General features: G+C 39.8%; 1 protein-coding gene across 1 annotated transcript in view; it reads left to right on the top strand.

Moving 5' to 3' along the window:
- LOC103506446 (indole-3-acetaldehyde oxidase-like) overlaps positions 1 to 22,143 on the top strand; it is a 34,684-nt gene that overhangs the window by 8,686 nt on the left and 3,855 nt on the right. The window contains 17 exon segments of the mRNA XM_008470836.2: positions 2,074 to 2,290; positions 2,887 to 3,117; positions 4,030 to 4,109; positions 4,525 to 5,034; positions 5,505 to 5,606; positions 5,964 to 6,174; positions 6,518 to 6,698; positions 7,123 to 7,306; positions 9,442 to 9,643; positions 10,079 to 10,263; positions 10,590 to 10,877; positions 11,664 to 11,788; positions 12,644 to 12,743; positions 13,086 to 13,247; positions 13,642 to 13,654; positions 13,657 to 13,743; positions 14,340 to 14,450. Coding sequence (XP_008469058.2) covers positions 2,074 to 2,290; positions 2,887 to 3,117; positions 4,030 to 4,109; positions 4,525 to 5,034; positions 5,505 to 5,606; positions 5,964 to 6,174; positions 6,518 to 6,698; positions 7,123 to 7,306; positions 9,442 to 9,643; positions 10,079 to 10,263; positions 10,590 to 10,877; positions 11,664 to 11,788; positions 12,644 to 12,743; positions 13,086 to 13,247; positions 13,642 to 13,654; positions 13,657 to 13,743; positions 14,340 to 14,450 — 2,989 coding nt within the window.

Genomic DNA, 22,143 nt, shown 5'->3' with positions numbered 1-22,143 from the left:
AAAAAAAAACAAAATGAAAGTACCTAATCAAAAAAACAAAATACCAAGAGAAAGCTTAAAAAAAAAAAAAAAAGAATAGGTACGTATATTTATCTAAATTATACAAACTAAGAATTGAAATAATAATAAATAAATGAATGCGCAGGAATCAGCGCTATCAGGGGCGGCCCCAGGGGGGTCAACTTTAAAATCTTAAACGAGAACACCCTACTTGTGATACATCATATATCATATCAAAGGTCTTAAAGAACGTAGTACTTTGGTATAAATTTGAGATCGATCCAACAACCAAAGAAGGAGTTATGTGGCCTATTCACAATTGTATTTCTCCATGTTCTTCTGCCAATAGGGGAAGCACCAAAAATGGGAAATTCATATCGAGTGTTGATTTGTGCTTCAAATAGGTCCCACTAATGGTCCATGTTGATGGCACATTGGAATACACACATTAATCTTCTTTTATAAACTAAGAATTGAAATAATAATAAATAAATAAATGCACAGGAATCGGTTTATTGGTTGAACTTCTAATAAAGTTCGAAACGAAGTATTCTTCTACCTATATAGAATACCTATAAGTATTCTCTTTATTTATCTACTTCGGTGGCATATTAGAAAACAACCATGAATCTTATTAACTCCCAATCTCTTCACAGGTGCACGCCAGACGTTTTGAGAACGGTATTGTTGGAAAGCAACTGCTGAACGATAAAGACTTCCAGTCCTCCATTTCCCTCTTGTCAGCAGAACTGATACCTTCGTCTTATCAGAGTGTGGAGACCGGTGTTTTACCAGAAACATTTGCCGATGTACAGGATTCAGACCCATTCTGGATGCTTTCCAATCATTTTCCTGTGATGCCAGCGACAGCGTTCAACGCAAATGTGCGGATATTGAGGTGAGAGGGAAACGAGATTTTATTTCTCATGAGGGTTTACCAGAACCAGAATATGATCCAACCTATAGGAAGAATTTGGCCGTTTCTCTTTTTTACAAGGTAGGTCTGGAATTGTGAACCCTATAGGGCTGGCGTTTACTACTTCGGATCAATTGGGGATTGAGTTCAATCCTCAATCAATCCCGAGATAATCCAACTTGACAAATAGCGACCTAACTTTACTTTTAAAGACTTTGAGTTACTTGCCCATATGCCTGGTATCGAATCAATCAAATCCGTCAAATTATTCGAGCCGTTGGTACATACATTTGGATCGTTTAATCCAATTGAATACCTTTAACCCAAGTTTATTCTCAGAGCCATATCAATCCATCAATCCATAATCGTACTGTCATGGGACGGGGCGATGTACGAAGCCTTTTCTTTGGTTCATCAACATTAGGAGAAGTACCTACAAGGTACAAGCTAGTAAGTTAGTAATGTTTGTTCTAAATTTTCGCCAAGTGCAAGTGATTTATTTTGGAATATTACCAAAAAGTATCCAACGAAAATCTACACCTGTTGAATATTTGTTTCTGATTTAATATTTAAAGTAAGTAATTGTGATCAAAATGATGGTTGCTCTTGTGAACAGAAACGATAGTGTCAAAAGTCACTGTGTATTTTACCCTTAACCATCTTTTTGTTGCCCTTAAAGTTTTTTCCACACATAGACCATCGATCGACGAGGTGAATTTATGTTGTCGAGGCAATGTACGGTTTCAGTTGACGTCCTACAAGGTACAAGCTAGTAAGTTAGTAATGTTTGTTCTAAATTTTCGCCAAGTGAATTATTTTGGAATATTACCAAAAAGTATCCAAATCCAAAGTATCGAAAATCTACACCTGTTGAATATTTGTTTCTGATGTAATATTTAAAGTAAGTAATTGTGATCAAAATGATGGTTGTTCTTGTGAACAGAAACGATAGTGTCAAAAATCACTGTGTATTTTACACTTAACCATCTTCTTGTTGCCCTCAAAGCTTGTCCACACATAGACCATCGATCGACGAGGTGAATCTATGTTGTCGAGGCAGTGTACGGTTTCAGTCGACGTTGATCAGCCATTGATCGACGGCGTCGACTATGTGAGGACACAGCTTAACATACTCCATCTGTATCTTTGTATTGAAGGACTTGATGGGCTCTTGTAAGCTGAAGACAAAGCTCGACCAATCAGAAGACAGCAATGATCTGGATACCTGTCTCATAGAATTGGCGCTGACACCGGTAAATGTAAATGTTGAGGGCATCTGGTACATTGTCACCGAAGTGAGGGAGATATTTGAAATATTTGATGGCCTGGAGGCCAATCAAACTTATATGCTGGTTGGAGGCAACACAGGTTATGGTGAGTAAAGGGGCTTTTCAGAACTACCTATGCCGAAAGTACCTGGAGTAAAGGTGGTAACGTGTGTAACCTGAGGCAACGTGTAAGCATCTAAATCGACGGTCAACATGAGGCAATATGCATCATACAGCAAAGATTTTACATCGGATTGACATGGTCTTGGAGCATATTAAATGTTCCTTTGAAACATGCTTCACTCAGCTTCACTGCAGCATGCCTCATGTTGTCTCAGAGTAACAGCGCCTGAACACATGGGCTGGTCTTAGGCCGGCCATTCACTATCAGGTAGAACTGACAGGCGTACCTGATAGTGAACGGCCGGCTTTAGTATAGGTACTTAAATTCGAAATGGTAACCGACAGATATTGCTATTAGGAAACTAGAAATGGAGTGAGGTGATTGCTGAGGTAAGCACATGACTACAACAATAGACACTAGAAAATAATGCTTCTGATCCGCAAAAACCAAGTTTGCGGAGAGCTTTCGTTAATAGCTATTAAGGTGTGTCGAGGCAGTGTGGACGTGTGAGTTGACATCCGGTCGACTATGTGTGGACACACCTTTAGATAATTATCTATTATACTATCATGTTCCAGGTGTATACCGTCCCAGAGTACCAGTAGATGTTTACATTCAAATAAGGGATATCAAAGAACTCCGCCAAATCTTCACTAGAAATGGTTACGTCTTGATGGGATCCGCCACAACGCTGACTGAGGCCATGGACTACTTTGATAGGACCAGCAAAACGGATGCCAACTTTGAATACATGAGAATCATGAAAGATCATTTGGAACAGGTGGCGCACTATGCCGTTAGAAATGTAAGTTGAATCGCTCCCAGGAAGAACGGCCTAATGTTATTTTTTCTACTAACATGGGCCTTTCTTCCTGGGAACGATTGAGTTGGTTCACAGGGGGGCTCATCCAGCCCCATTTGCCCCGGGTCTTGGCTCCTCAGAGGGCCAAAATCAGCAGTTTTCAGGAAAATGAAATAAAATACGAGTAATTGCGAGAGAGAGAGAGAGAGAGAGAGAGAGAGCCCATTATTCCTGCTCCTCCAGGAGAACCCTGCCACTCAAAGTTGGTAACGCGGCCCAGTTAGGCTGTGAAGAACCCTGAATACACATTTTTCGTTATTGTGGGCATAGAAAATATTCAACATTTTATGTGGTGATCACAAAACACTCTTTTTCTTTCAAATTTTATCTCTTCCAAAAACCAACAGCACTATAGCTGTCGTACCTCCTTAAATTTTTGAACACATAAACATCCCGTTGAGAAAAAAGTGAGCTCCGCTTTATTGCGAAAACTTTGTTTATTACAAAACCCTACTTATTGTTACCTACCTAATCCTTTAAAAATAAGGTTAAGTAGGGATGTTATAAACTTTATTATGAATAAGTATTATGGCGACAGAAATGATAACATTAAGTTTAGAACAGTGTAGTATGTAGCAGGTAGATTTAAGAGCTTAGTCTGATTTAGGTGAGCAGGTGAAGGGCAAACATTATTATGGTCATGAGTGCAATGACTTTTATTTTAAACAAGTGGGTCCAGGACAGCATAATTGTCTCTAAATCAGGGAATATCACAACTTTTACAGGATTCGGGTGAATATCAATTTGGGGTTTGTATGATTTCCTGATCAGAGAAAAAGGACAGTGATTTCTTACATTGGGGACAAAGGTCTGTGTCAGACAACTCTAGTCTGGCTTTTGTGACTCCCTCATAGATCAGAAAAATTGATCACATTTTTACCAGAACCAGAATATGATCCAACCTATAGGAAGAATTTGGCCGTTTCTCTTTTTTACAAGGTAGGTCTGGAATTGTGAACCCTAGGGCTGGCGTTTACTACTTCGGATCAATTGGGGATTGAGTTCAATCCTGGATTGATCCTGAATCTATCCAGGTATTAGGTATTATCTCAATCAATCCCGAGATAATCCAACTTGACAAATAGCGACCTAACTTTACTTTTAAAGACTTTGAGTTATTTGCCCATATGCCTGGTATCGAATCAATCAAATCCGTCAAATTATTCGAGCCGTTGGTACATACATTTGGATCGATTAATCCAATTGAATACCTTTAACCCAAGTTTATTCTCAGAGCTCAGAGCCATATGAATCCATAATCGTACTGTCATGGGACGGGGCGATGTACGAAGCCTCTCCATTAGAACCATAAACTGTCTACATTCAAACCTGCTTTTTAACCCCCTTTTCGCAGTTTGCTCTCGGCCTTTCGACCACGGAGGTCAGTCCTTCCCTCTGGTCCGGGGCGAGAATGATCCAAATAGAGCGTGCGATGTCCCAGGGGAGCGAAGATTTCGAAACAAAGCAGAACCTGTGGCCCCTGACCAAACCTCTGCCCAAGATTGACGCTATCACTCAGTGCGCCGGTGAGGCAGAGTATGTCAACGACTTGCCTCAGCTGAGTGAGGAGTACTTTGCTAGCGTGGTTCTGGCAGAACGTGGTCCGGCCAAAATACAGAGCATCGACTCTACCCTAGCACTGGTAAGCTGTGCGATGTCCCAGGGGAGCGAGGATTTTGAAACAAAGCAGAACCTGTGGCCCCTGACCAAACCTCTGCCCAAGATTGACGCCATCACTCAATGCGCCGGTGAGGCAGAATATGTCAACGACTTGCCTCAGCTGAGTGAGGAGTACTTTGCTAGCGTGGTTCTGGCAGACCGTGGTCCGGCCAAAATACAGAGCATTGACTCTACCCTAGCACTGGTAAGCTCGCATGCGTCTTGCTGTAGGATTATAAACAGGAATCCTATTCTCAGATGTTGGGCTGGTCTGGTTGAGAGTGAGGGTGGAAATTTCGATTGAGAGAGGTGAGGAATGCGAAGACGGAGCAGGGATTTTGAGAACTGAGATGCAATAAACTTTCTATATTTGGGGGAATAGAAAACTCTGACCATTGAGCAGCCTAGCTATCTGGCATATTTTCAAAGGACTCATTTTGCTTTGAATAAGACCAAGCTCTGACGATTGATGGTTGACTGCTGTTCAGGAGTATAGGACCATCAGAGACCATCGCCCGAGTGCATGTCTGATAGAAAGACGATTTTTACTTTCTTTCACTAAAGTAATTACTTTTTTTCATTTTTTCCATATTTATTTAGTTTATTTAGATGTATCTTTCCACAGATCTATTCTTCATTTTCATTTTATTGTGGTGATCTTGAATTTGTTTGCAGGCTTATCCAGGTGTACACACATTCGTGCACGCAAAAGATATTCCCGGCAAAAACCTAGCAATACCAGCAGCTTGGCCCGGTCAGATTTTTGAAGACGAAAAGGTGAGTCCATCACTAAAGTTTTCTATGTGGTGATCTTGAATTTGTTTGCAGGCTTATCCAGGTGTACACACATTCGTGCACGCAAAAGATATTCCCGGCAAAAACCTAGCAATCCCAGCTGCTTGGCCCGGTCAGATTTTTGAAGACGAAAAGGTGAGTCCATCACTAAAGTTTTCTATAAAGTTTACGGTTAGAGAGGCCAGATCTAATAATCATTAATATTTGAGTAAATGTTTCGGGGATTTATCTGCATTCCAAGGAAGAAAAATAAATAAATAAATAAATAAATAATAAAGTGCACAATTCTTCTGCGATTTTGACGGTTCACAATCCAAAATGTTCTTCCTCCGTTTTCAGCTTTTTGCCGAGAACGAAGTCGAATTCGCAGGTCAAATCATCGGGGCAATCATAGCCGACAATTTCAAATCGGCATACGAAGCTGCAAAGATGGTCAAAGTCGTGTATTCGGATGTGAAGACACCCAAACTCGACATAAAGCAAATCGTTCAAGACGGAGATAAGGCGAGAATAGTGGAAATGTTCAAACTTGAACCAACAGCAACCAAGAGTAAGTTTAGTCCAGATTCAAATGCGCGATGGGAGATTTTGGAAGCTGGAAAAAAATTAGTGGCGATTTAGCATTGACAGCATAGTTTTGTAGCAACCCAGGCAACTTTTATTTAAATTTTGTAAGATGATCTTTGTAGTCAATTTCTTGTTTGGTCATGTGAATTGTCCCGTGGATCTTGTGAACAATTTACCAAATCTAGATCTCTATCAACTTTTTTATTTAACTTAAAATTAGAGCTAAAATTTAAATCATAAAATAAATTCCTTTAAATCCTCAAACAGTTGGGTTTCACGACAATTTTGCAAGTAGTAACATAGCTAATGGATTAATATTTCATCAGACGATGTTCAGTTCAAGATCAAAGGAGCTGCAGAATTCGGTCCCCAATATCATTACACGATGGAAGGCCAAACTGCCCTGTGTGTTCCTTCAGAAGATGGCGTAGACATTTACGCTGCCTCTCAGTGGGTTACTCTGGTTCAAGAGAGTGTGGCGGGGGTTCTAGGTCTTCCCAATAATAGGTAAGGAAATTATAGGAATGGATAGATGGAAAGACTAAAATGTATCAGATTTTTATGATTTAGTTTTAGTCAAATTTTAGGCCGTTAGGGAATTACTTTTTTTTAGTATAACTTCTCTACGGGTTGTCCGATTTTGATGAAATTTGACAAAAATGTTGGACACCTAAAGACCATCTGCTGTACAATTTTGGGATTGATTGGGGCTATCTGGACCCTGTAGTTGCCCTTTTTTCTGGAATTCTACAAGTTGCCCTTTTTTTGGAATTCTGCAAGTTGATGCCCTTTTCCTAAAGTTCTACTGTAGTTGTCATTTTCTGGAGTTCTACTGTAGTTGTCATTTTCTGGAGTTCTACTGTAGTTGTCATTTTCTGAAGATCTTCCGGTACGGTACGAGAGTCTGAATTCTTTCATCTCGTGTTTACAGGGTCAACGTGAAGACCAGAAGGATTGGAGGCGGCTACGGGGCCAAATTGTCAAGATCATGCTATCCTGCTGTCATAGCGGCCGTGTGTTCCAATGTGATCAATAAACCGGTCCGGATAGTGATGTCTATTGAATCTATGATGGGAGCGCTTGGTGGTCGGTACCCTGTTTATGCCACCTATGAGGTAAGAGGAAAATACACCGTTTCGTTTATTATTATTTTTTTTTAAGGTGAGTGTTTCACCTCTGTTTTTATTTCATAGCAATGAAACAACTGCTACATTAGACTCCCGTAGTCTGTGTCCTAGCATGCCCATCTCGTAGTATGCTTCTCATCAGATGGACGAGAATAGACACAAAGTTCCCATTTATAAAGGTGATGGGTCAACACGAAAACAGAAGAAACTAACCCGTTGAAATATTTGCAATCTAAAAACAAGTAAATTTTTTGTCGATGTTGGGAATCGAACCTCTACTTATTGTTACCTACCTAATCCTTTAAAAATAAGGTTAAGTAGGGATGTTATAAACTTTATTATGAATAAGTATTATGGCGACAGGAATGATAACATTAAGTTTAGAACAGTGTAGCATGTAGCAGGTAGATTTAGGAGCTTAGTCTGATTTAGGTGAGCAGGTGAAGGGCGAACATTTCACGAACGTGCACTGATTTTCCGTGAAAATCCAAGTTGATACCTTCTTTATTATGGTCATGAGTGCAATGACTTTTATTTTAAACAAGTGGGTCCAGGACAGCATAATTGTCTGTAAATCAGGGAATATCACAACTTTTACAGGATTCGGGGGAATATTAATTTGGGGTTTGTTTGATTTCCTGATCACAGAAAAAGGACAGTGATTTCTTACATTGGGGTCAAAGGTCTGTGTCATACAATTCTAGTCTGGCTTTTGTGACTCCCTCATAGATCAGAAAAATTGATCACACCGATCATGGTTTCGAAGAGACACAGTAAATAAAATCTGTCCTTTAATTATTTCCCAGATCGGAACTATTGGAGGAAATCTGTCAATTAAGCATGAACATCCAGAATTTTCATCAGACGTATTCCTTCTTCTGGAAGTAGTTGGAGCCACGATTACCATCCGTAAGTTTGAATTTAAAAGCAGTTCCACTTTTAATCGAGTTTTTAGTCTCATCAAGCATCAAGAAAAGCATGTCTAAAGATCTCAAGTCTTAATTCCTCTAATGAAAGAAAATAATGATTACTAGACCTTGCGAGATATCTTGACAGTCCGGGTCCATCGATGAATCTATCAAGTTGAAAGAAGAGTTTCAATCCCTATCGCTTTCTTTCAATCTTTCTTCATTTATCTTTCTTTTCATTGTAGAGCTAGACAATTCAGAGTCCTAATTATTCTTCAAAGTATCTACGTCACAGTGCAATAGTCCTAAACTAAAATGGACGCGGCACATCAGGGATCAGGAAGAGACCGCCTTAATCTACGTCAGCGCGAACGAAATGCATAAAATATAGTTAGCGCCTACTAGAAAAGAAAGTACCGACGAGTTTTATCGAAGACTTAATGGATATCTAAACTCTAAAGCTATGTCCACACATAGTCGATCGACGGCCGTCGACTATTGTGTGGACAGCTTAACTCCATAGGCGCCGATTGATCTCCAATGAAATTTCGGATTCCAGGAGACACGTTTGGTTTGGAGCAGACTGTATCACCAGAAGAGTATCTCAGTATCGATATGAATAAGAAAGTCATCACCTACATCACGTTCTGTCCGCTTATCAAGAATTCCTACTATCTGAGGACATACAAGGTAAATACCTGGGGTTTACCAAATTGGGATTGAGATGAAACGAGGATTTCCCTATACTTACTTAATAGCCAGGTCAACCTCGGATTGAACTCAATCCTGAGACAATTCACGGTGTTAAAACTTGACCTAATAATACCCGAATATTCACTACCCGAAAACATGATCCATGTTTTTTGTCCTCTTTTCACGAGAAAACGGCTCGACCGATTTTGATGAAATTTCTTGTGGTTTTTAAGAAGAGTACTGAGGGTGACATAAGCTATTTGAATTTGTCAAATTCCATCCTGATTCAAAATAGCGGCGCTTTATGTCTCTGGTCCCGCACAAAGGACAGGTCAACCACTAGTTTAACATAATGTTACTTATGTTACCAGGTGATGCCTCGTAATCGAACCTGGGACCTTCGGCATAGTAATCTAGCGCGTTACCACTGGGCTAACTGTGCCCCCTGTTAACTATAAACACATTTTAAGAAATCTCAGAAAGATCAACTTTCAGTAATGACCGGATTCATCTCGTTTTCAGTGTGGAGTAGATAAGAATGGTGTGATTCAAAATCTAAGCACCGTTTTCAATGTGGACAAAGGCATGACATTGAACGAGAACGGATTTTTACATGTCCGATTCGGATTGGGTCAGGCGAGTATCTACGATCCATCTACATTCCGTGTGGTGGCCAATGCTGTCAGGACGGACAAGCCCACCTATGGCTTCACCAGATCGCCAGGTAAGAAAGCAAGATCTTACTAAGAATAGGACTTTACGTCTACCGATCGGTTGAAACGGTTGACTACATTACATTGAAATGCAATTGTCCTAAACAAAAATGAACGCGGCACACAAGGGATCAGGAAGAGACCGCCTTATATTGAAATGGGGGTCTTTTATGTAACGAAATGTAACAGTATGTAGTACTGTAGGATCACTGCACCCGATTCTTCGTTGAAACGGTTGACTACATTACATTGAAATGCAATTGTCCTAAACAAAAATGAACGCGGCACACAAGGGATCAGGAAGAGACCGCCTTACATTGAAATGGGGGTCTTTTTTGTAACGAAATGTAACAGTATGTAGTACTGTAGGACCACTGTTCCTTTAGTGGTCCACTATTTTGAAATGTAAAGTGTCACATCCACTAATTTGACACGTAATGAACCAGGTGCCTGTGAAGTGACGGCGTTCATAGAACATGTCATGGACCACATTGCTACAGTCGTCAACAGAGATCCGACGGACGTCAGAATTGCAAACCTGAGAAATGAAGACGTCAAAAAGTTCTACCAACAGTTCCGTGGTTCTGTCAAGTACAAGGAACGACGAGATGCGATTGAAACATTCAACGCGGTAAGTTCGTTCTCGGAACGGCTGGCTTTCTCCTATCCTCTCTTCCCTCTCTCTTAGCTTTCGAGACAATAAGACCTTATATATAGTTCCCTCTATCAAACCTCTTGAAAAAAAAGGAATTTCGAAGAAAAATGGTTCTCTCCGCGACAACTTATTGAATCTTTTTGTAAGTAACCTATTCTTTGTTTGAAATTCTGATAACCTAATGGCCGGGGTCACAATCACATTTTAAACCTAAACCGGCCTTTGGGAACCTTAAACTCCGACTGTGGCCTCGACCATGAGGAGTACTTATTTCCCAATATTCCCTTCGCCACTGCTTCCAGAACAACCGCTGGCGCAAGAGAGGCATCAGTGCCGTGGTCACACTCTTTCCTCTGGGCTTCTACGACGTCTCCTATGCCATCCTGTCTGTTTTCCGTCGAGACGCCACTGTAGCCATCACCACCAGTGGGATAGAGATCGGCCAAGGTCTTCACACGAAGGTGGCTCAGGCGTGTGCTTACGAGTTGGGCATTCCTATTGAGAAGATCGTGTTGAAACCGGCTCAGAATAATATCTTCCCCAACGCTGCCAATACGGGAGGAAGCACAGCTTCGGATAACGCTGCTCGGGTGAGGACCGGGGGAAAGAATTTGTGGAAATGTCACATGGCTTCCTCTGACTCGAAAACCTATCGTATCTATAAAATTAATGTAATAAATTAGCCTGCCTTGTAAAAGCTAGGTCGCGGGTTCGATTCCCACCCGGCGAGGATTTCATCTCAATGTCTGGCTTTTTCCTATACTGTCTTCCTTCTCTCTATTCGCTTTCGGGAAGATCAGGCCTAATAAAGTGGATGTGTTGACTCCAATTTTTTGGAGTCAACTTTCATATTTTCTTCGATATGTTTTATAATTTACGAGCTACAGTTTGCACACTCTAGAGATGTAAAGTTTCTATGAAAGGCAAGGGCAAAAACAAGCAACAGGACCGACTTGCATTCAAGGGGGAAAGAACTCATTATGCAAATTTTAATTGCACAATTTTCTGCTAGGGACAAATTTTTTCTCTTTTTCTTTGCTATTTGTCCCAAACTTTTTTCCACTCAAGTTGATTTTCATAATGTTTACATCACAGAAATTTTACACTCTTCCTCAACAGGATTCATAATAGTTTCATACCCATCATAACGCTTGGGAGAAAAATGACTGTTAGTTTTGAGTAAGTGGGTTGGTTACCTTACGAGAAATCTGAATAGAATCTGCTAAACAAAATTACAAAATAATTTTACGTAAATTTATCAAAAGAATAACAATAACTTAATCTGTTGATACAAAGGGCTTAATTTTGTTTGATAAATAGTCAGATTCATCTTTCTCTGATTGCTCATCCATGTACTCGTAATGTTATTTTTCTAGTGTATCCTCCTATGCTGTCAAGAGTTGAAAACCAGACTCATGCCTTATATGGACAAGGGCAAATCATGGGAGAAGACCATTTCAGATGCTTTTGAAAGAGGAGTCGACTTGCAAGTGACAAAATCGTAAGTAATCCTAAAGGTGTGTCCAATGGACACTGTCCAATCTGTCCATACATAATCGACCGGCCATCGATCGATGCCGACTGAACCGTCCACACTGCCTCGACAACATGGATTCACCTCATTGATCGATAGCGATCGACGGCCGGTCGACCATGTTTGGACACACCTTGAGAGGTAGATAGGTCTGGTTTTTCAGACGACTAAAAGTCGAGCGACTACGCTTCCAATCTGCCACGGGCCTTAGAAATATTTTTGAAACGTTCAGAAGAGTCTGACACCTTTTCTGTGGCAGTAAAGAAATGAAGATGAAAAGTCTTTCAAAAATTTTGCACTAAAGTGTATCTAGGTAGGTATATCACTTTCGGGGTTTTGACTGTAAAACTTTTTTGATCAAGACATCGCGAATGTTGATAAAAATGAAAATGCATAAAAAATTGGAAGCAAACTTTTCGCAGCCACAAAGTTTCAACATTTTTTATGGCTCGGAGGGAAAATTATAGTACCTAGGTACCCAAACAGAAGACTCTGAGGAGATCCCAGACAGCAATAAAATTTCGGTACGATGCTTTTTCAGGGTGTTGAACTCGCGGACCAAAAATTAAAATTTATTTACTATTTCACTATTTGCTCTTGTTTCACTTCCTATTATTTTGCGATTATTAGCCGGACAGGTTGGTATTCTATTTTGCTCTTTTTAATTTTTTACCTATTTGCTATTTCACAATATGCTTTTTTTTCTTTCTATTTACTCTTTTTTCACAGTTTTATTATTTTGTTCTTTGTTTTCACTTTGCTCTTTTTTCCATTTGCTTTTTTTTCACTTTCTATTTGTTCTTTTTCACTTTTCTTTTCCAGAGTTTCTTCTCAACAAACACCAGATTTGCTACCCATGTATACTATTCCGACCGCAGCGGCCACAGAAGTTGAAGTGGACTTACTCACGGGGCAACATCAGGTAAATTATCTACAATATGGAGGTGTGTACTGTGTATGTGTATCTTATATTCAGGGACTCGAAAACCAATTTGTCAATTTTTTTCCTTTCTTACATAAGTGGGAATGGGAACCCTTGTCCACCATCTACAATTTTTTTTCGATGGTGGGCATCGAACCCGGAACCTTCTGTTTGGCGAGCCCCCACTTACCTCATGCACTCTGTCCTTGTCTTTATGGCTTTGATTCAAATAACTTATGACAAGCTTTGATTTTCAGTTCAAGAGATATTGTTCATACTACCAACAATGCGGACAGTCGGACAGGTTACTGTACTCTCTCATTTTCTGATCTATCTTTTCAGATATTACGAGTGGACATTCTGGAAGATACAGGGCAGAGTATCAATCCTGCAATTGATATAGGACAGATACAGGGTGCATTTATAATGGGCATCGGACTGTGGACGTTTGAACATCAGATACATGATAAGAGGACGGGCGCCTTGCTCACCAACCGGACCTGGGTAGGATAGCACCCTGTATTACTTTCCTTCTCCTGTGGGAAGAGAAGGAGGGAAATGATCGATCGATAACATGGGTGTCGTGCCGATTATCGATTGATATAACCTTTATCTCATTAATTTGGTTGGTTATTATGCCTAGTTCCTGTGCCATTTTGAATCAGGATGAAATGCGACGACTTTAGGTAGCCTAAGTTACTTTCAGTGGATAACTTTATCTACTCTTCTTAACAGAAAAAAACCATTTGAATCTGATCAAGCCGTTTCTCGAGGACAAAACAGGTCTATGATCGTGAATTTCTTCGTGAATTTGGTATATTTGGGCAGCACATAATTGTTTTTTTTTTTTTTTTTTTCTTTAAAAATGGTATTTATTTTTTTCCTCTATTGATTTCAGAACTACAAACCTCCTGGTCCAAGGATATTCCTGTTGATTTCCGAGTGTCTTTGTTGAAAGGTGCTGCTAAAAAGGCCCAAGTGGGTGCTTACGGAGCTAAAGGTGAATCTCTCTCTCTCTTCTCTCTCTCCTCCTCCTCTCTCTCTCTCTCTCTCTCTCTCTCTCTCTCTCTCTCTCTCTCTCTCTCTCTCTCTCTCTCTCTCTCTCCATCTTTATTTGATCTACAATTCTACATAATTATTTACTAATTTCATTTCAGAGGCCTATGTCACTCTCTTTAAGCCGCTGGAAGGGGGCATATAGATGGTTTGAACAAAAAAGTACTAACTAATATTTATATGTCCCATTATATTCTAGAATCTAGAGTATTCTAGAGATCTAGAGCATGGAACTTGGTCCTCTTTTTACACTATGTCACTCTCTTTAAGCCGCTGGAAGGGGGCATATAGATGGTTTGAACAAAAAAGTACTAACTAATATTTATATGTCCCATTATACCTATTCTAGTCTAGAATCTATAGTATTCTAGAGCATGGAACTTGGTCCTCTTTTTACGGGTTATATATTTATTGAGATTCAATTAACTATTCAAATATGTAATCAACACAAACGCGCGTGGTACCGGTACTCGAAATTCAATATCACAATTAAAACAAATCACACAATTTTCATTATTCCATTTATATTATTATTGACAGCGGTGGGAGAGCCCCCACTCCAGGCCTCGTGTTCCGTTATGTTTGCCATCAGGCAGGCACTACGCTCAGGGAGGGCAGAGGCAGGACTGGGCAGTGCCTATTTCGATATGGGTGAGTAATTAGACTATCTAGTAATCTAGTCCTCATTTAGGTACGTTACCTACTATGACCTTTATTTCGGCCCGACCCCGTCCCACCGTTTACAGTGGGTACAGCAGCGTACAATTTACGTCAATTTGTTTGATGGCCACATGGATTTTTATTTCTATTAGATCCTATTAGATTATTGATTATTGATTTTTAGTAAATGCAAGAGTTAAACCGCGTTTAAGCTCCAATTGTGGCCCCAGTCACATTGGACTGTACACTTGAGAAAATTTGACCGTCCAAAAGTTAGAAATAAAAACAATAAATTGACTTTGTTAGCATCAACAGCAAGAGAAGACTTTTAATGTTTGTGGACTTTGAAACATTCTGTTTAGGATTATCATGAACTGCAGAGGTGAATTTGCACACATCATCTGCATACAAGTGTGTTTGACAATTAGGAAACTGAACTTAATAAGTTAGTAATACTGTTAACGAAAATATCAAATAGTTTCTTACTCATTTATGTACTTATCCGTGGCCTTGACAATCGTATGCCTACATTGGGGTAGGTCTTGGACTATAAATGTCAAGATTTATAGACCTTGACAGAAGATGGACTTTGGGCAGCGCAGCGACGGGATCGAAAGAAAAAATAACAGTGGCCCTAAAACACTTCCTTGAGGGACACCTTGTCCACAATCCATCCAATCAAATACCTTTTATTCTACTCCAGGCCTTTAACACATTGATCTCTGCTCTGGAGGTAATATGACGATAATACCCAATTGCAGTTGGTGAAAAATCTTAAGACGAGCTGATTTTAAGATCCCGATCCACAGAATTGAAAGCCATATTTCAATCCCCACCTTGAGTGGTTGAACAAGATGATTTTAAATTTTCTACTATTAGGGTAAGTGTACCATTTATTCGCCCACCTAAAAAACGTACCCTTTATTGGCCCACCTGCCCACATTTATTTTTCTAATTTTTGTTTTTATGACTACAATTTTTGAATAGCACTGGTTCGATAGCAGTCTTTAAGCCCTTTCTTTTGATGAAATTGGATCTTGAAAAAGTTCGTCCAGTTCAGACTTATGTGGCGTATGGTACAGGTGGGCCAATAAATGGTACGTTTTTTAGGTGGGCGAATAAATGGTACACTTAGCCTATGGGTATGGAACTATGGAATGATACTCGGAAGATGTCCTAATCCAGAACCAGGTTGAAAGTTACCTTGTGGCTTCGTGGTTTCACCTCCTGTCATGCACGTATAGACTTTGAGCCAGCGCGCAGTTCTGGTGAAGAATCAACCTTACCGAGAGGTGAGAGGTACGCGAACGCCAAGAGTTCTTCGCGACTCCCTGTTCTGCATGACAAGGACTATCAAGCGACTTTTGGTCGTTCTCGACTTCTCCTATCCTGTCTTCCTTCCCTCTTTGATTTCGGGACTATAAGACCTTAGCAGTTACAGTTCCCTCTGTCAAACCTCTTAAAAAAAATAAAGCCTGAGAAACATAAAATAGTCTGCACGGACGGTGGATAATAAAATCCAATCCTGCCAAAGGTACATGGATAAATCCATTGGATATTCTCGGAAATAAGTTTTGTTCGAAAGTGTCTTTTTTTCCACTTTTCTTCGCTTGTTTTTCTTCCCAACAGATGTTATCAGCCTGTTCTCTTTTTTCTATAAAATATCATAAATGAAGAAAGATCAAGTGAAGAGGACAAAAGTGTCTTTTTTTCCACTTTTCTTCGCTTGTTTTTCTTCCCAACAGATGTTATCAGCCTGTTCTCTTTTTTCTATAAAATATCATAAAGGAAGAAAGATCAAGAGAGAGGACAAGAGTGAAGGAGCAGCCGAGACAGGAGATAAAAAAACAAGATAAGGAAAAAGAAGAGAAAAGTTTTTCCGCGTTTCGTCTTCTTGGTCTTCTTCTTCTCCTCCTCCTCCTCCTCCTCCTCCTCCTCCTTCTTCTTCTTCTTCTTCTTCTTCTTCTTCTTCTTCTTCTTCTTCTTTTTCTTCTTCTTCATCCTCGTCTTCTCTTCTTCCTCCTCCTTCTTCCTCCCTCTCCTCCCAAAGAATAATGCTGACTTCGTGGAAGATGAATGACCCTAGCTCCGTATAATATATGTATGTATACTGTAGAGAGGCTGTGGTACTCTACAGTCTACAGCTCCCGTTCCAGTGGACAGTAATCTAGAATTCTAGACAAGACCCTTGTTCCCGAACACATCTTAGGACTATTTTTGAGAGAGATTTTTTGATAGAGGGAGCTTTAACTGCTCTTCTTCGTCCTCGTCTTCTCTTCCTCCTTCTTCTTTTCCTACTCGTCCTCCTTCTCCTTCTCCTTCTCCTAAATAATAATGCTGACTTCGTGGAAGATGAATGACCCTATGCTCTGTAGAGGTAGAGAGGCGAGAGGCTATGGTACTTTACAGTCTACAGATCCAGTACCCTGACAGTGATCTAAGTAGAATTCTAGGCCCTTGTTCCCGAAAGTATTTATCGAACTTTTTTTTAAAGAGATTTGATGTTTTCAGAGAGAGATTTTTTGATAGAGGGAATTTTAACTGCCAAGGGTGCTAAAAGGTCTTATCGGAAAGCGAAGAAAGAAGGAACAAAGGATAGGAAAAACCTAGCCATTCCGTGAACCAACCTTATCTGTTTAGGATAAAATCCACCCTGGGCAAGAATGGAACCCGCAACCTAGCGCTTACAAGGCAGACGCGTTTCCTTCCAAGCTAACTAGGCTGATGGAGCAGTGATTGCATCAAGGATTTTGAAAGAATCTAATGCGAGCAAAGTAATCTGTAAACAATAGAAGATGAAAGTTTATTGTGTATCCGAAATTTCTTTTTACTTCTTTATTTTCCACTCAGGCAGATTTTCCAGGAAAAAAAGAACCGCAGCGGCCACAGAAGTTGAAGTGGACTTACTCACGGGGCAACATCAGGTAAATTATCTACAATATGGAGGTGTGTACTGTGTATCTTATATTCAGGGACTCGAAAACCAATTCGTCAATTTTTTTCCCTTTATTACATAAGTGGGAACCCTTGTCCCACCATCTACATTTTTTTTTCGATGGTGGGCATCGAACCCGGGTCCTTCTGTATGGCGAGCCCCCACTTACCTCATGCACTCTGTCCTTGTCTTTATGGCTTTGATTCAAATAACTTATGACAAGCTTCGATTTTCAGTTCGAGATATTGTTCATACTACCAACAATGCGGACAGTCGGACAGGTTACTTACCTAGCCATTCCGTGAACCAACCTTATCTGTTTAGGATAAAATCCACCCTGGGCAAGAATGGAACCCGCAACCTAGCGCTTACAAGGAAGACGCGTTTCCTTCCAAGCTAACTAGGCTGATGGAGCAGTGATTGCATCAGGGATCTTGAAAGAATCTAATGCGAGCAAAGTAATCTGTAAACAATAGAAGATGGAAGTTTATTGTGTATCCGAAATTTCTTTTTACTTCTTTATTTTCCACTCAGGCAGATTTTCCAGGAAAAAAAAAAGAAAATACTTCAAGGAAAACCATCTAATCCTCTTTGAAAAAACTCTTGTGTTGTGGAACCATTTCATTGCTTGAGAAAACACAAAATATTGTAAATTGATTGGGAGAAAATAAAAAGGTCTCCCAAAAGTTTTCCAATCGGATTGAAAAAGAGTGGGAGGAAAATATTATTGAGAAGAAAATGAAATTCTGTTCATAATATTGGAAAATCGAACGAAAAGTGGGAGATTGGGAAGATAGGTTGTTGGAACTCGGCAATCTCGGCATAAACATATTTTTTTACCTATGGTACCTATGAGTGATAAATATACGTATATAAATCGGTAGGTACAGGAACAAAGAAAGTACCTAAATAAATGAAGGAGAGGAAGAAAAGCTGGAAATAGAAAAAAAATAATGTAAATGCAGTTTCTTTGTGTTATTATGTCACAACTTTGGTGCTCACTGCAGCATTGTAGGATTTTCCCAATATCTCAATAATCTTAAAATCCAATGTTTACCTACCATGCTGGCACCGGTCGCTATGCGCATTTATATGTCATAGCTACTCATTTTCCTCACGAGGCTGAGTGGGCCCCGCATTCCCCGCAACAGCCAGTCACGGAATCAATCATTTGCATGATACAAATTTCTTGACCCCGCCGGGAATCGAACCCGGGTCTCCCGCGTGCAAGGCGAGCGCAGTGACCACTACGCCATGGGAGCTGACTAAAAATAATAATAGTACTTACCAAATTATCAACTATGGGCTTGGTTAGGTTAGTTATTTCGATTTCGACGCTTTTGTTTTTGACATTTTTCGGTTCTAATCTAGCCTTTATGTACCAAGATAGAGCAGTAATAGGTAGGTAGGTAGGTACATAGATAAAGTTGGGAGGACGGGGGGGGGACGTAAAGAAAAAGGAAAACAAAATCGCGGGAAAATTCAGGTAGAGGAAAACAAACAACAAACTGAATATCCAAGTTGCGCCTGAAAAATAAAAGCGGTTAGGCAAAAACAAGACAAAAACTTTTCGTGCTGAAATGAAAAGCACTGTGGGTTGTTTTCCTCTGTTACTTCAGGCTTTTTATGAGAATAGAAAATCATGAGGTGGGTTCTTAAGTGTGTTTTTACTTTCCTTATCAATATTGTTTCGGTCCGACTCGACTGTCAAATACCAAGTAGGTACCTAATATGTCATTAAAAGCTATGGCAAAAATACTTACTAGTTACCTAGGTAGGTATCATTTCATTCTCATAGAGCATAGAGCTAAGAAAAGTACCTAAACCTATTAGGTACCTAGCTCGATGTCGAACAATGACGTGTATGTATGGGTACCTATATGCCTAGCTTAAAATAATTTTTCCTATGTACCTACATAAGTTGGGTAGATACTCGTAAGTAAAGCAAATATTGACTAGTTACCTAATTGAAAGTAAATAGGTAGTAAAAATATTATATCCGCACAAATAAATAGTGCAACTTGCACATCCTATGTACCTACATAATTAGATATCCATTGATAGCTGAGAGAGGGAGGGATAGAGAGAGAGAGAGGGGGGCGAGAGAGCAGAGAGAGAGAGAAAATGACCTTCTTATTTGACGCAAATAGCAAATAGGTACTTGTAAAGAAGGTGTCAAAGACTCAAAGACAATAATAATTATGCCTATAGTGACAGTGAGCATTCGATAATGTACTACCTAATTAAATTGGTAGGTACAGTGAGTGTGAAATGTTTAGAAACATCTGAAATCTGAACACTTACTTCGGTCATAGAGCAGGGTCTGTATACGGTAACAGTTTGATACTTTGCTCAAAAGCAGAGTGGAGCGGAGAGCATAGACTGCATAGAGCATTGTTGAGGATTACGACGAGGATTAGCATAGAGCATTGTTGAGGAACACGACGAGTTCAACCCGCATAGAGCTGAGAATATAAAGCTTGACAGTGAGCATTCGATAATGTACTACCTAATTAAATTGGTAGGTACAGTGAGTGTGAAATGTTTAGAAACATCTGAAATCTGAACACCAACTTCGGTCATAGAGCAGGGTCTGTAGGTACACGGTAACTTTGCTCAAAAGCAGAGTGGAGCGGAGAGCATAGAGCATTGTTGAGGAACACGACGAGGATTAGCATAGAGCATTGTTGAGGAACACGACGAGTTCAACCCGCATAGAGCTGAGAGTATAAAGCTCTATGCTCTCCACTCCACTCTGTTTTTAGCCGTAACAGTTTGTTTGAAAAGTCTAGTTTGAACAAAATATGCCCAAGATACAATCAAGGTTTATTTAACCCGGTTTAAGTTTAACTCTTGGATTTAGCAATCTGATTGGCTGAACATTTTGATATCAACCAATCAGAAATCAGATTAGTAAATGCAAGAGTTAAACCGCGTTTAAGCTCCAATTGTGGCCCCAGTCACATTGGACTGTACCTACACTTGAGAAAATTTGACCGTCCAAGTTAGAAATGAAAACAAATGACTTTGTTAGCATTAAGAGCAAGAGAAGACTTTCAAAGTTTGGACTTTGAAACATTCTGTTCAGGATTATCATGAACTGCAGAAGTGAATTTGCACACATCATCTGCATACAAGTGTGTTTGACAATTAGGAAACTGAACTTAATAAGTTAGTAATACTGTTAACGAAAATATCAAATAGTTTCTTACTCATTTATGTACTTATCCGTGGCCTTGACAATCGTATGCCTACATTGGGGTAGGTCTTGGACTATAAATGTCAAGATTTATAGACCTTGACAGAAGATGGACTTTGGGCAGCGCAGCGACGGGATCGAAAGAAAAAATAACAGTGGCCCTAAAACACTTCCTTGAGGGACACCTTGTCCACAATCCATCCAATCAAATACCTTTTATTCTACTCCAGGCCTTTAACACATTGATCTCTGCTCTGGAGGTAATATGACGATAATACCCAATTGCAGTTGGTGAAAAATCTTAAGACGAGCTGATTTTAAGATCCCGATCCACAGAATTGAAAGCCATATTTCAATCCCCACCTTGAGTGGTTGAACAAGATGATTTTAAATTTTCTAAAATTAGTTTGATGACCTCTGTTTGTTCAGTAATTTTATAGGTAATTTCCGAAATAATTATGATTAAGTTTTCTTTTTAGCACATTAGATTTTAGATAGGCACCGTTCATATTTCGCACCAAGCGACAAAAATGGTTTAAGCACGCAAATGAACAACCGAACTCATACGCACATCACGTATTACAATACCAATACAATACCAATCCAATCAATAGGTTATTGTTCTAACCATCCATAACAACGATTTACTGTAATACTATTCAACTGATTGTTAATAGACTATCCACTGTTCTGATTGTTAAAACTAAATATAGGCAGCAAAGATCCTACATGCAAATAGAAATTCAACAACACCTTAAACAATAGAAAACACTAAATTTAAAAACAACAACAGATAAAACAATAGGTCAGAAAACCCCAAATTTTAAAAACAACAAATAACAAGGACAATAGCAAAAAAAAAATAACAAAAACAACAACACAGACAATGATACAGTTCTGCTGATTAAATTTAAGATTGCCAGCCTAGTTAGCTTAGTTGGTAGTGCGTCTGCCTTGTAAGCGCTAGGTCGTGGGTTCGATTCCCGCCCGGGGCGGATTTTATCCCGATGGGATAATGTTCGTTCTCGGAACGGCTGGCTTTCTCCTATCCTGTCTTCCTTCTCTCTTCGATTTCGGGACGATAAGACCATAGCAGTTACAGTTCCCTCTGTCAAACCTCTTAAAAAAAAAAAAACCTACGTCAATAGTTTGAAGAGACGCCCGGCATAAATCAACACGGAACAGAGTTTTGATGTTTTACTGATTTTTTTTTTTTTTTTTTTTTTTTTTTTTTTTTTTTATTTTATGTTAAAATTTTTTTTTTAATCAAAGAAGCGTCCTCAACGAGGCTGAGTTGCTCCCCGTGGTGTTCCCAAACCCATTGGAGGTGTTTTTTTTTTAACTCACCTGAACATATCTCTTGGCCGCATAACAAACATTTTCTCCTACTAATCCGAAACTTTTGGCCGCCCCTCTCCCTGTGTTCACAGAGCCGCATCATGACCTGGGCCACGGGTGCCCGCAGTTTGCCGTTCCGGAACGAGCGCCGGCCGTCACGAGAAACGATCATCCGCCGCCTGTCCAGCCCGACAGAGCTCAACCTCCGCTGC

The sequence above is a fragment of the Diaphorina citri genome, unplaced genomic scaffold (assembly GCF_000475195.1).
Source record: "Diaphorina citri unplaced genomic scaffold, Diaci psyllid genome assembly version 1.1 scaffold236, whole genome shotgun sequence".
Classification (NCBI taxonomy): domain Eukaryota; kingdom Metazoa; phylum Arthropoda; class Insecta; order Hemiptera; family Psyllidae; genus Diaphorina; species Diaphorina citri.
This window is presented reverse-complemented; position numbering and strand designations above follow the sequence as displayed.